At 54.0% G+C, this 14,760-nt stretch overlaps 1 protein-coding gene across 5 annotated transcripts in view; it reads left to right on the top strand.

The window, feature by feature from the left end:
- The window catches only part of Klhl29 (kelch like family member 29), a 279,732-nt gene that overhangs the window by 209,642 nt on the left and 55,330 nt on the right, over positions 1-14,760 (top strand). For all 5 annotated transcript variants that reach the window (XM_078029612.1, XM_078029611.1, XM_078029609.1 and 2 more), the window contains 2 exons: positions 9,122-9,263; positions 12,254-12,763. In XM_078029612.1, the coding sequence (XP_077885738.1) occupies positions 9,122-9,263; positions 12,254-12,763 (652 nt within the window). The remainder of the gene's footprint in view (positions 1-9,121; positions 9,264-12,253; positions 12,764-14,760) is intronic.

Raw genomic sequence — 14,760 nt, 5'->3', positions numbered from 1 at the left:
TAGCTTGGGCATTTCTGAGGGGCTTAGTAGTGCTATGGCTTGGACATGATTTGTCCCCCAAAAGTCACATGCTGGAAGCTGAGTCCCAGTGTGGGGTAGTGAGTCGGGAACTCTGAAGAGGGGGACCCAGTGGAAGGCTTTTAAGTCATGGGACTCCGCTTCTTGAGTGGAGTAATGCTATCTCAAGGGATTGGGTCAGGAAGGAGTAGATTCGTTCCCTGGAGAGCAGGCTGTCACAGAGTGAGCTGACCCCTCCCCAGTCCCTGGCTTCCTGTCTTGCCATGTGATATCTTCCACATGCACCCCTGCCATTATGATGCCGTCACCATGAGGCCTTCACGAGAGCTGAGCAGATTGCAGACGCCATGCTCCTGAACTAGAGAACTGCGAGCTAAATCAATGTCTTTTTTTTTTTTTTTTATGTATCCAGGCCCAGATATTTTGTTATAGCAACACAAAAAAGAACTAAGACAGAAGAGACATGGGTCAGAGTCCCAAGTCTGGCAGACCCTAAGTATCACTGAACCTCTCTGGGCCTTCTTACTCTCCTCTGTCAAATGAATGGATGAACACAGAATTCCTTGTGGAAGGAAATGCATTCATGCCCATGCCTGACATGTGGCAGACAGTGGATAAATTTGAGCTTTAGGATGATGGCTGTCTAGGTAGCCCCATCACATCTATCCTGGCACCCACTTATAGCTGGGGTCCTCATGGTGTTCTAGGCACAGGAAATGGTTGGAGGTTTCACCTTAAAGTATTTACAGATTCCCTAAGGGCTGTCCCCAAAGCCTGGGGTCCCAGGGTAGGGTTAGAGCTGGGAGGAACCCTGGAGAGTTCTGTATCCCACTCTAGCCAAGGCTGTCCCTGGGGGTCTTTCCCTCCTTACCCAGCCCCTCCCTTAGCCCCATTATATCCTTTACCCCCACCCAGGCTCCCAGCAGGATCATTTACTCTCCAGAGACATCATCATATTCCCTAATATGATTGGAATCTGAATATATATTTAAAATGACAAGATTGAAATTAAAATTTAAATAAAGAATTACTTTCCTATAAGTTGCTCTGAAAGCAGTAATTTAGCAGCAAATTGATAGAGAAAGGTAAGCACTGGTCCTTTAAACCATCATGCCGTTTCCGGCGTGCGAGCCAGAAGTGTCTCAATTTAACACATCATTGGTCAGTATTATTAGAAATTTCACCAGGCTCTGGAGCACATTATGGAAGGGCTCCGAAGGGGAGGCCAAGGGTGCCAGCCTGGGGCCAGGGTCCCGAGAGGGCAGCCTGGTTAATGAGGACAGGAGGGGCTCCTGAGATTCTCCCTCTGCACCTAGTGGGGTTTAACTGCAAGTCTCCTCTTGTTCGCAGTTCAGTTTCCACCGTGAAACAGGAATGGCGAGACCCTAAAAGGTCGTTTGCTCTTACCGGAGACCATAGATTGGGAACATTGCTGTCTGTCAATACATCCTTCTGACCCCTCCAAACCTAGGTGCAGAATAAGAATCTTTTTCTCCCCAAGGCGCTGGCTCCCATGAGCCACGTAAGCAAGACTCCAAACTCTGCCCCAGTCAGAACCTGTTGAGCAGCTACAACCTCTAGGGACCCCAGACTTGAACTTGGCTTAAAGACTGTCATTGCTCTACAGATTAAGGCCATGGGCTCCCTGCATCAGCATCACTATAGGCTTGTTAAAGAAGCACATTTGAGGTCCCCCTGTCCCGGACCAGCTGAATCAGAACCTCTAGGAGTAGGGTCCAGACACCTGCATTCCTGACACGTCCCCCAGCTGCACTTTTGTGCACTCGCATTGGATGTGCCTTCGGTGGTGGTGGTGGTCGGATGCTGTACCTTCGTGCTCCTGAAATCAGCGCACTCAGCGACCAGCTGCCACCTCCATAAAGTCCAGCAGTCCAGGTATAAACCCATGGCCTATCAAAATGTCCCAGACGCCAAAAGATCTCCCAGGCCAGAGCTCCACCAGGGGAATGCCATTCCTTTACAATAAGAATTGCCTTGGGGTGGGGTTGTGGCTCAGCAGTAGAGCGCTCGCCTAGCACATGTGAGGCCCTGGGTTCAATTCTCAGCACCACATAAAAATAAATAAATTAAATAAAGGTATTGTGTCCAACTACAACTAAAAATAAAATATTTAAAAAAAGTTAATAACATAAGAATTGCCTTTCCAGGCTTCACTTTTGTGAAGAGTCCCCACACTCCACCTGAATATGACTGCATTCACCAAAATCTGGCCTCCACCATCCCCCACAGGTCAACCTGGGTACCAGGAGGGCCCTAAGTTCCTTGCAGGGGAAGAGACGCAAAAATAAAGGGAAATGTCCCCCCTCTGCAGGGGAAGGCCTGCCCACTATGCAGGGCTGGCAATGGTAACCGCTGTGATGTGATTCCCGGGGGCAGCCCAAGGCCTGGTGGGTAGAGGGGCCTGAGCCCTATTCCCTTCTGCCAGGTACAAGCACCTGTTCTTGGTTTCTCAGAAGAGCTGTGGGAACGGTCACCCTCCAGAGAAAGAAGAAAAAGTAAATGACAGCACTCGCCCTTCATGCTGGGCTGAGGACAGCAGAGCCCCCCCATCCATGTGCTCCTGACTCCGTGGGCCTCTGCCACCAACCGCTGCAGGGCATAGGTTCAGAGATCGCTTGACCTCCAGGCCGCTCTCTCACCCAAGTGTGTTTGAGTGGCAGGTCACATGCCTGTGCCTCGGCTGCAAGGAAAGCTGCAGAGCGAGTTTTCTGACGGAGGGTGTTTAAAATGTGCTGGGGCAATCAGAAAACGAGGCAAAGATTCGCAGCAGGGCCCAGGCCAGATCAGCGTCCCTTATCCCTAGGAGGCTGCTGAATCCAGAGATCCAGAGCAGGGGTGTCGGGGTGGGCCGGGCAAAGCTAGGATTGCCCAAGCTGAGCGGATATTGCAGGGAGTCTTGAGACCAAAATGAGGCTGTGGAGCGAGGTCAGGGTGCAGTGAGCTCCGGTTCCCCACTGGTGCTGTCTCTGCTGCAGCCTCAGCTTCCAGGCCTTTCCTCCAAGGCCACTCCACTCCCACCACCCCCTCTGGAGGATGTGCTTACTCTCGTTTTAGCATTTACGCAATTACAGTCCCTCCAGTACCTACGCTACTCTCACAGAACACAGAGGGATGCAGACAGAACAGCAGAGTGTCTGCCAAGAGCCACACACCAATGACTTCTTGATCTTTTGCTATTTTACAATATACACAGTAGACTGCATATCCTACTGTCCCCCACCCTGCTTTTTTTCTCTTTTTTTTTTTTTTCCTTCTCTAGTGACTTTAAACAAGAACATTTTCAAATATCTCACAAATTTGTGCATGGAAGCTCAGAGAACTTGTGGTGCTGGTGGTGTTGATGACAGTCACTTGGTAGTGATCACTAATAATTAATCTGGTCTCCAGGGTCCAAGAGACCAATGCAGAAGCTCTTAAAAGGATAGGCCAGAGGACTGGGGATGTGGCTCAGAGGTAGAGCACTTGCCTAGCAAGTACAAATACCCCAGGTTCAATTCCCAGCATACACCAAAAATGTGTGTGTGTGTGTGTGTGTGTGTGTGTGTGTGTGTGACATAGTGGCACATCTGCCTGTCAAGATAGTCACAGGCCTGAATACCCACATTTTTATTTGATTGCTCGGAAGCTCAGTACTATGCTAACGGCTAAGAGCCCCTTGGCCTGCATGTCTGCAATTTTCTTCTGCGCAGCAGTAACTCTTCGTTTTCCCTGGTCTCGTCTTCCTTTGCATTTCATCATGATTTTATTGTACCTATTCTTGTCTGTGGCCTCAGTCCCTCTATTATCCAGGTGGGAGTGAGGCAGCACTGTGGGTCTGTTCCCTGCCGTCTCTTTCAGTGTGGTCCTCGTGTGTCCCTGGTGTAGGAGTCTGATTGTGCTTGCTGTGAATCCCTCCAGGGCAGGACTTTATGACTATCACTGATCCCAAGTGTCTGACAGCGCTTCTGGCCCAGAATAAGAATGGAAATAAACTGAGGCAAGGGCAGAGAGGACTCTGGGAGCCCTGATGGGAGGGGCTCACAGCTGTGAGGGATGAAGCTAGCAGGGTGACTGTCATGCTCAGTGGCACTCAGCAGGGGCAGCCTCTGCCTACTCTGACACTGACACAGTGTCAGGGCCTCAAAGCCGGCAGGTCCAGTCTGGAAGGCAGGCTGATGGCTGGTAGAGGATCATGAGCACAGGCACCATTGTCCACCCATGTGACCCCAGAAGTGGAGCCCGGAGCTGGACCCTGTCAGATGTATGTAGGCTGGAAATGTACAAGTGGCTACAGGACCCTTTGGTGCTGACCTCAGCCCCAGGCTGTCTGCCTTTCTGAATCTTGCTTAGCTTTCATGGCCCAACACCAGCCCATCTCTTCTGGAGGCTTCTCTCTGACCTCCAGGCTCTGTTAATTCACACTTCTCTGATGTCTTGGGAAAACAGTGGAAGATGCTGTGCTTTGTCCCCTCCCCCCTCCTCCGCCTTTCAGCATCTCACACCTTCACCATACCAGGCGCACAGGAGGTGGCCATAGGTTCTGGGCATCAGTCAGTGGATTGGGTCAGCTAGGCCTCCAAGAAGCTTCCAGAAACATCCAGGGAAGTAGTGTTAGGGGTCCCAGCACAGTCTGGAAACTTAAGGAAGGGAGTCATACTATGTTATGTCTCTGCTCCGTGACCTGCGCACTTCCCTCCTCCCAAAGTGAGGAGCATTCACCAAGCAGCAGTGCTGAGCACTGCGATGATCATGGAGTGGAGGGTGAATCAGCAAGGCCTAGAGGGCCCCAGGAGTCTACATCCCTGTCATCTTTCCAACCTCCCTGATCACCTCGATGCCACTAGCCTATATAGCACTGTGTGCAAACTAGGGAAAAGTGCTCCCTCTGGGTCGACAAATTAGCAAGAGCCTTCCCCTGTGGGTATTGCACACTTGTGGGTGCAGAGTGGAGCACGTGCCTCCCTGGCCAGGGGTCAGCCCCCACAAACCCCTCTGTCAGCATCTTTGCATGTGGTCCATGTGTAACTGGTTCCCCCAAACTAGTAAAATGTCACCCGTATGTCCTGTGAGACTGCTGCAGGTGGGTGGTCCCCTGCCCCCAAGACCAGCAGACACCTTCAGCCTGTGCCACCGCCTCACAGGGAGCCTCAGCCGTAAAGGACCTGGGTCTTTAGTGTTCATCAGTCGCTGAAAGAAGCAGGATGCTGTCAGCCACCGTAAAAATGTGACCTTTGAAAATTTACAAGAGCTTGGGTTTAAAAAGCTGCTGCGTTAATGATGCATCCCATTAGCATCTCATTAAAGAGAAGCCGAGAGAACTGTTCAGGCCTGATGATGGGCAGATAGGGCCACTCTGTGGGACTGGGCAGGGGGAGGGTCTGCCTCTGCTCTGCCAAGCACCACCAAGTCACAGGAGCAGAAGCCATGCCAGGGATGCTAGGGAAAGGTACAGTCTGAGTGGCTTCCCAGGAAGCGAGGTGAGGCCTGCTCAGCCCCTTCTTCCCCCTGCCCAGGGCTACCTTGTCCTGGTTGGGTTTTGTGGCTTTTGTGTAGGGAAGCCCTCCTTTGGGGAGGTCTGGCACTCGGGCTGGGGTGGAGCCTGGATCCACTTGTGGGGATTCTGAACCATTGGAGAGAATGGGTAGCAGGACTTGAGTTCAGAGCTGGAGCCACGAACCCATTCTTCATCCCAGAAACCTCCAGAATCTGAGGTCTGGTTGGTTTTACTTTGGGCCTGGAGCCCTTGGCAGGAAGTGGGAGCCCTGCCTTGGACAACATGCACCAGTCCATGTATTGCCCACCTGGAAGCCAGGCTCCTCATAGGACATACCCCTGTGCCCAGGCCTTTTCTGGAAGAAGTGGAAGGAATGTTCATTTCATTATTTTAATAAAATTAAATCCCCGAACTGCAAGTTGCTTGCAGTTTCAGATGTTGCTAGCGCAGTGTGGAATGTGAGTAGTCTTATTTATCTTTCCTAAAAGAAAAAAGACTCTTTTTCTTCTCACTGCAGAACTGCTTTCTTGTACATAAGAAATCGCTTGTAGAATGAAGGAACTCTGGATTGTTCAGAGGGGAGCCAGGGGAGGAGAGGGGCTGTGGGGATGGGGAGGATGGCAGAATGAGACAGACATTATTACCCTATATACATGTATGATACACTACGGGTGTGACTCTGCACCATGCACAGCCAGAGGAATGAGAAGTTGTGCTCCATTAGTGTATAATGTGCCAAAATTCATTCTATCATCACCTATAACTAATTAGAACAAATTATATATATATATATATATATATATATATATATATATATATATATAAATAGAAGGGGATCAGGGGGAGGGAGGGGAGCAAAAGGGGAGGTACTGGGGAATGAAATTGATCAAATTATACTGTTTTATTGTATGCACGTATGGATAGATTATAACAAATTTTTAAAAGAGAGAAAAAATAAATATACATATATACACACATATACATTTAAAAAAAGAAACCGCTCATAGTATTCATGAAAGACACGGCCATGCAGGCCCCTCGAAGCCCCTGCGATCTCCTCCCAGCCACTCTAGGCCCACCTCTGCCCCCAAGAGCTCCTGGCCTCTGTCCAAGGTGTCACACGTTCCTACCATTTGTGCACCGGAGTTCTCTGCTCCACTGGTGCAGCCGCTTGAGGGCAGAGCTGAGTCTCAGTCACCTAGGTCCCCACTGCCCTGGCCAGTGCGTGACACAGAACCAGAGTCCAGTGCCGAAGGAACAGACCAAGACACAAAATGAGCAAGTGAGCAAACTGGCAGGAGTGTTTTGGAACCGCAGGCTTGAGTGATGTGTGTAGACGGAAAAGTGCTCAATTTTTCCAGTTCAGAAACTCCCCTGATTGTAAGGCAAACATGGGAGCGTGAAATTTAAGAGGGCAAAACCTGGTGACCCAAACTCGAGAAGACCCCAGCCTCCTCTCCTGGTAGCAATGGCCATTCCTGGGTGAGTTTCCGGCACCCCCACCCCCACCCCAAGTTGCCAGGCGAACCTGCAGGGCAGAAATGGTGGCCGAGGGAGGATTCTAAAAACCTGAGCTGCCTCTTGCCTGGGAGGCCTAAGGGATCCCGACAGCAAAGACAGGCTGCAGCACCCCCTTCTGGTAGGCGGGGGTTCTGAATTGTCAGCGAAGGGGAAAGGAGGCTGGGGTCTCAGCATTCAAACTGGACCCAAAAGAGGGCCCCAGAGTAGGGGGGGCTTCTTCCCCTTCCCATGCCTCTGGTTGCAGGAGAAGCAATCTTTGTGCTTCTGAATCCCCAGGACCTCGGAAATACAGGCTGCAGAGGGAGTAAGCTGGCTTCTCTTGTCAGGGAACACATTGGAAGCTATCTGGAGAATGCTGGGAAAGCCACACTATGTTCCTAATGCTGCTGGCGAGCATGGCTAAATCCCCAGTCCCATCTCACACCCCGGCCCCCAGCTCCCACAGACAGAAACGGGGCAGAGGCCCCTGATGAGGACGCTTGTCCAAGGAATTGTTCTTTCCTCAGGAGAATCTCTCCTCCTTTGTTTCATGCTCTGTTCACAGAAGCGGAGAATCTGAAATGCAGGCCAGAGATAAAGTGCAGCTTAATGCAATCAGCTCAGCACAGCCTCAGGTCCTACCGGGATGTGGCTCCTGCTCCTCCCAGCAGGCCCTAATGCAGTCACCGTGTGCCATCTGCATTATTCAGCAAAGCCCTAAGAAGTGTGGCCGGCCTCCTGGCTCATAGCCCCTGACCTGGGACACAGGAGTCACCCAGTCAGGGGCCCAGCAGGGAGCTGAACCTCCTACCATACATCACTGGGCCTAGTGCCATCAGAAGCCACCACAAGAACTGTAGCCCTCACCTACAGATGTCCCTCGGGGCTTCTTTGCTGTCTGGGACTGTCTCTGGTTGGCAGCCACTTCTGCCCATCATCCCCGTCATGCTCCACCCCATGCCTGGGTGGGCTCTGCTTACCCTCCTGGGAGCCACAGCTGTTCTTCCCAAAGCCACCTCCACAGAGACCCACGGCTCCTCACATTCAGGTACACCATCCTGGCTGCTCCAGCATGTTTTTAGCTTTTTTTTTTTTTTTTTTTTTTTTTGGCTTATAAATAATGGCCATAGTAGAAAACTTGGTAAATACAGCACAGTCCAGAAACAGAACAGAAGTTACCCATTATCCCTACTCAAGGACAACAGCCCTGCTGACATTCTGGCCCTTCCCCTCCTGCACATGTTGTTTGACACGGAGACATTCACATAGGGAGGTCATGTGTGTGTCATTTTGTGGCCTGCTTTTCTCATTGAACATTGCAGTGTGAACGTTTTGTCACCTCATTAAGAATGACTCTTAGTGACTACGAGATTCTTGGTGACTCAGTCATTTCCCATTGTGAGGCTCTCACTCAGGGGGGCCAGTGCTACCCTAATTTCGGAATCCATTCCAAGGCTCATTTTCACTTTAAACTATGGCTTTCCTTATAGAGAAGCCAGAGGTCCCGCTGCCTGGGGAGGGTCTGAACTGTGTCCCAACAGGCCTCAGCTCCCACCCTCCCCACCCTCCTGGGTGGGATTTGCACCTCAGTGGCTGGTGTCGGGGCAGGAAGGGAATGTACAGTGACCCCCACTTCCCACCTGATGGTGGCACTTTGCAGAGAGAGCAGTTGGCCATCGCATTATGAATTCTGAGTAAGTGGACACCTGTCAAAAGGTGGGCACTTGGTGGCTCTGGGGCTGGGCTGGGTACACAGTAGGTGCTCAGCACAGGCCCTGGTAAGTCAATAACAGTTGTGTTGTGGTGGTTTCTCGATGACCGAGGCCTGGGGTTTCCATGGCCCAGAACACGCTCAGCTGTGGTAGCGCAGGTGGAGCAGGTGGCTGCTGAGGGGCCGCGGGGGCCCTGGCCTGGGGCTTCTGGAGCAGTGGCCTCAGCTGCTGCGATTCTACCAAGATAACCTGCAATTCCCGGTGGGGCTGGAAAGCTGGACCAGGGCTCTGCCTCTGGCCCCAAGTTCAGTCGACAGAGGGGGTATGTTCAGGAGAACAGGTCCCAGGCCAGCAACCCAAGCCAGACGGCGCTCACCCTCCTCATCTGTTTCCGCAGGCTCCTGGCATCTCCAAAGCGGACAATCAGTCCCAGGGACTCGCGACCAGCATCCGGTGGGGGCAGACGCCCATCAATCAGTCCACACCCTGGGACACTGACGAGCCGCCCTCCAAACAGATGAGGGAGAGCGACAATCCAGGTGTGTACTTTGTCAGCAAGCAGGGACACCTGCCTGCTGGGTGCCCGCCTCTCCCAATGGGTCCTGCGAGCTCAGGGGGTGGGGTCCCTGGTGGTGTTCTCCCTGCTCTTGCTGCTCTTCTGCTCCTGTCTCTGCTACTCAAGTATGTGGGAGAGCAAGGGTGTGCGAGAAACACCACAGAGGTGACTTGGATCAGCTCCAGTTATTTTGATTAGTCATTCCCAAACCTTGGTACCCTGATTCCTCACGCGGCACCTTCCAGGGAGGCCTTGGCATGTCCATGGTAAGTGGAACTGGGATTGCACAGCCCCAGGGACTGGGAGCTCCCCACCTCCTACTGCATCCCAGTCCTCCTTTGGACAGCTGTGACCAGAACAGATGCCCTCCATTTCACCTCCCACTGGCCCCAGAGCTCCCCGTCAGGAGTCACAGAACATCATCCCTCTGTGCAACAGCCCCACAGATCTCTGAAGACCCCTTTCATCCCCCCTCCAGCCATGCCCCAGAACCCATGGATTCCAGTCCCTTTGCCTCTGGGCAATTGCTCCTCTCTGCATCCTCCTTGAGCACAGAGAACACAATGAGGACCGCCCACAGGGGCACCTCCTTCCTTCCATGTCCCCTCCACTCTAGTCATTGCAGCCTTGGATTGCATCTGCTCAACCCACAGCCACATCACAGGCCGTCTCAGCAATAAAACCCCAAGACTGTCCTGAGGCCACTGCTGTTCACCTCCTCACAATCAGCTTAGGCAGCTGGGTTTGGGGACCCAAGGGCAGGCCCTGTCAATCTCTCCCCATGCAGCTCCTTGGGTCTATAGGACCCCTGCTTTCCTGGCTGCCCTGTTCCCAGTCCTCATGATATTGTATCCTCTGTAGACCCAGTCATGGTGGATTTCAAGCCGTCATTTAAGTCATATAAAGTGGTGATCAGGACCTGCTGCATGGGACCAGAGACCTAAAGGGAGGAGCATTCACCCTTCATCAATGAATCCCTGCAGGGACTCCCCCTCTGTCTTCACCACAGAGCTGCCTGGGCCTCACCAGCTGGGCTCTGGAGTTCTAAGGCACTTTTCCAGGCAGAAGTGAGCTTCGGCTGACATGCTTGGGCCTTGAGACACCCAGGCTGACTCACTGTGATGCCACCTCCTCTGCTTCAGCTTGGGGACAGTCCCCCTTAGCGATCCATTCTTTAGAATCTTGCCAGCACGACTTCGCCAATGTTTTTTGGCTTCCAGTTTTCCCCAACCTCTCTCATTATCAAAATCATAAATATTTCCTGCATATTTATGATGTGCCTGGCTCTGTGTGCCGTCTCAATGCTTGCGGCAATCCTAGGATGTTGTGTTATCGTGCCTGCTGCCAATGAGCAGAGTGACTCAGGAATGGCTTGTCCCCAGGTCACCTAGCTAGGAAAGGGCAGAGCCAGGGCTAGGCCCTGCTCTGAGTCCTCCAGCCTCACCATGCACCGTCACACTGACAGCACCCTCTGGTGTTGGAGAGTCACCCCACCATCTGGGCGCCTGCCCGGCCTCGCCATCCTGGGAGGTTTCTGGGATGGAGTTCCCAGTCCTGCTTTCGACCCTCCAGGACCCCTCCTCTCCAGCCTCAGTCTGCACTGCCATGCCAGAGGAACCAGGGAAACCAAGAGAGCGACTGGGCGACCGAGACCCAGACCTGCTCTCCTTCCATCAGAGGCAACCAGACTGGCCTTCCCTGTCCCTGTGTCCAACAGCTTCACTTGCAAGCCCCAGGGTCACCTCATATCAGCCCTGCTCTGCCTGAGCTGGGCACGGCTGGCCTTCCTTTTGTATCACGTCTCAAAAGGTGTGTCTGGACCCTTGTGTTCAGCCAGAATTTCCCGAAGAGACAGAGTGGGCTCCTCTTGTTTCCCCAGGGGCCGGCTGTGCCTAGCAGCTTTTCCACGTGCCCCACCCAGAGACCCTCCTGGGAGCACCTTGCCCTGCTCCAAGCTCTGGTGTCCTCCCTCAAGGCCAGGCACACACTGTCCCCACCAAGTAGCTTTCTCCCCCCCTCCCTCCCCCAGGGGTTCTCCAGAAAGCGGGGAGAAGCACCAACATTTATAGAACATTTGCCACGTGCCAGACACTCAGCTGGTTTTATTTTTTTTATACATTTTCCTCATTCAGTCCTTCCCGTAGCCCTAGAAGGTAGGCGTTGCCAGTTTGACCTAACCGAGAAGGACGAAGCTCAGAGAACAAAAGCAACTGCTGGGTGGTTGGCTGGTCAGCGGTAGAGCCGAGATTGGAACTCGGGTCTCTTTGAAGGCCTCTGCTTTCTTCCTCTCTGCTCGGTCGCTTGCTGCTCACCTCTCCCAAGCAGCTCTTCTTCCTTCTCTGAGCCCCACAGCCATCAGTGCATATCCCCGTTTTAGTTAGCGCTTTTGTTGCTGTGACCAAAAGACTTGACCAGAACAACACAGAGGAAGAAAAATTTACTTTGGCTCACAGTTTCCAAGGGTCAGTCCATGGTCAGTTGAGTCCGTGGCTCTGGGCCCAAGATGAGGCAGAACATCACAGCGGAAGGATGTGGCCAAGGCAAGCAGCTCAGGACATGAACCAGGAAGCAGAGAGATCTCTTCACCAGGGGCAAAATAAAAATCCCAAAGGCACATGCCCAGTGACCCACCTCCTCCAGCCACACCCTACCTGCCTACGGTTACCACCCAGTTAATCCCTATCAGTGGATTCATCCACTGATGATGTTAAAGCTGTCTAATCATCTCACCTCTGAACCTTCTTGCACTGTCTCACACTTGAGCTTTTGGGGAGCACCTCCTATCCAAGCCGTAACCCCCCTGAAAGCACAGGGCCTGGATCCGTAATCACAGATTCTTAGCTTGTGAGTTTCTGGACCCAGGTATCTCATCCACTGCTGTGGTCCCAGCCCCCAGCTCAGGGCCTGAGGCAGTCGGTGTTTGTTGAGTGAATGTGTCACCAGCAGATAACATTTCTTTTATCTCCCTTGCAGGCACGGGGCCATGGGTGACCACGGTGGCCGCCGGGAGCCAGCCTGCCCTGATCGCACACTCCTATGGAGTGGCCCAGCCTCCCACCTTCAGCCCAGCTGTGAACGTCCAGGCCCCCGTCATCGGGGTGACCCCCTCACTGCCTCCCCATGTGGGGCCCCAGCTCCCGCTGATGGCGGGCCACTACTCGCTCCCACAGCCACCCTCCCAGCCGCTGAGCAGCGTGGTGGTGAACATGCCTGCCCAGGCCCTCTATGCCAGCCCTCAGCCCCTGGCAGTGCCTACACTGCCTGGTGTGGGGCAGGTGGCCCGTCCAGGACCCTCTGCTGTGGGCAACGGCCACATGGCAGGGCCGCTGCTGCCTCCGCCGCCGGCCCAGCCGTCCGCTACTCTCCCCAACAGTGCCCCTGCCACCAACGGGCCCCCCACAACCGACTCGGCCCACGGGCTGCAGATGCTGCGGACCATTGGCGTGGGGAAATATGAGTTCACCGACCCGGGGCACCCCAAAGGTAAGTCCTGCTGCCCACACACCTCCCTGTGTGCCTGTGTCTGTAGCTCCCTGCCTGGTCACCCCAACATAGCCAGGACAGGAGCGTTGGTGGCAGCTTCTTCACTGGCCTCCCCCAAGCTGGAGGCTGCAGTGGGGCCTCCCCCTGCCCAGGAGGGCCAGGCCTCAGACAGAGGAGGCCAGGCGAAGGGCAAGTGTGGAGGGCAGGAAGGAAGGGGGGCATTGCATGGGCAAATGAGGAAAACAGGAGGAGGAAGGAAGGGAGAGCCTGCAGAGTCCAGAGCCCTGGGCCACTCTCCCCTCTGACCCCAGGGCCAGGCCAAGATGCAGACTGAGCAGGAATCACGGCTCCTCTGGGGGCCCATGGAACAGACACTCAGAACACAGACTCTCTGAGACCCTCCAGGGCGCGCTCCCTCCACACAGCCCCCCGATGACAGCAGCACCCAAGACATTTAGACAGGCCAGGCGCCACCCCAGACCACCCAAGCCACTTGAACTTCGGGGTTCAAGGACCTGTGGGTGGCTCTGTGAGACCCTGGGAAAGAGCAGCTCCTTTTGGCCTTCAGTGAACCCTCTTCCCACAAGCCCAGGGGGGGTTCCTCCTAGGGAGCTCGGAGGCAGATCCTTGGGAAGGGAGCACCATGGCATCATGGTCCTCAGTGCAAGCCCCAGCCGCAGGGTCAGAGCACCCGGCATCAGAAGTAGGCCTCGCTCTTGCTGCCTGTGCAGGGTTCCATCCAGGCTGAACGTGTGGGAGGACAGAGGACCGGGGGCCAGAGGGACGCTTTCAGGGTTCATGGGCCCTGGAGGCCAGGCCCTCGCTCTTGCTCCAGGCAGAGGGGAAGCTGTCAGCCCTCAGCCTGGTACACACACACTCTGGGGGCAGGAGGAGGCAGGAGAGTGCACAGGGGGCCGCCTGCCCAACTGGGGCAACCAAGCTGCCTGAGAAAAGGCCCCTGAGGGTCCTGGACGTGGTCCTGTCCCTGTCTGGACACAGCATCTCTGCCTCCTATTAGAGAGCGCATCCCGGGCGTCCTGCCTCTCAGCAGAGCCACGGAACCAGTTAGCCACTCTCCTTCACCCGCGCTCCCAGGTCTTGTCAGGTGTCCCCACCACAAAGCCACGTCTACATCTCTGTTGGGTTTCACTCCCAAGCTGATTGAACCTTGGCTGCCTTTGTTTCGGAAATCAGCACTAGTTTTAAATGACAAAATTATGGGAAATTACATCTAAATTCTGGTAAACTTGCTTTGTTTAAGATCTTAAAAAAAAAAAAAAAACCAGTAAATCAATTTTTTGTTGGAATTGTTTTGGTTAAAATCCCTCTCCCTTTAAAAAGAATCCCCTCTCCCCGCCCCCACCAAAAAAATAAAAGCAGCTCTCAGTTCCTAAGCCACCAAGTCTGACACACTGAGTCACGGGAGTCCTGGCTGTCCCCCGAGGCTGTGCCCAAGTCACTGGGTGACTCTCCCCACACTGCATGGGAGGCCTCCCAAGGTTGGCAGAGGATCTTGCTGGCTCGCCATGTTCCAGGCACGCACTTAGGAATGGAGTTGTTCTGTGTAATTGGTAACTGGCCCAGATGGCAATAGAGTCCCCCGTTGGGGCTCAGCCCTGAGCTGCCATCCGCCTCACCAACGCTGCTGGGCACAGGTTTATCTGAACGTCCTCGTCCTGGCCATGTGAGATGGGGAAGACACCAGGGGTGGGGATAGGGCTGGGCTGCTGGGGCTGGGGCCCACTAGGTCAGCAAACCCTTGCAGAGGTGCTCAGTGGCAACCGTGCAGGGCCTGAGGGTGTGGCCTGTCCCCTGCAGTCCCAAGCCTTACAAAGAGCAGAGAAGAAGAAAGAGGGGCCCAGTGGGATCTGCTTCACCAGGCCCCAGGGGCAGAGTGAGTCTGAGTGAGGGTGGGAAGGAAGGGGGCCCAGAAGTGGCCATGGCCCCACCTTCTGGTCACAATCCTCCAGCTCCGGCCAGTGAGAATGAGTGACCCA

Source organism: Ictidomys tridecemlineatus, chromosome 12 (assembly GCF_052094955.1).
Source record: "Ictidomys tridecemlineatus isolate mIctTri1 chromosome 12, mIctTri1.hap1, whole genome shotgun sequence".
Lineage (NCBI taxonomy): Eukaryota > Metazoa > Chordata > Mammalia > Rodentia > Sciuridae > Ictidomys > Ictidomys tridecemlineatus.
The sequence above is the reverse complement of the archived record's forward strand: the minus strand, read 5'-3'. Positions and strand labels throughout refer to the sequence as shown.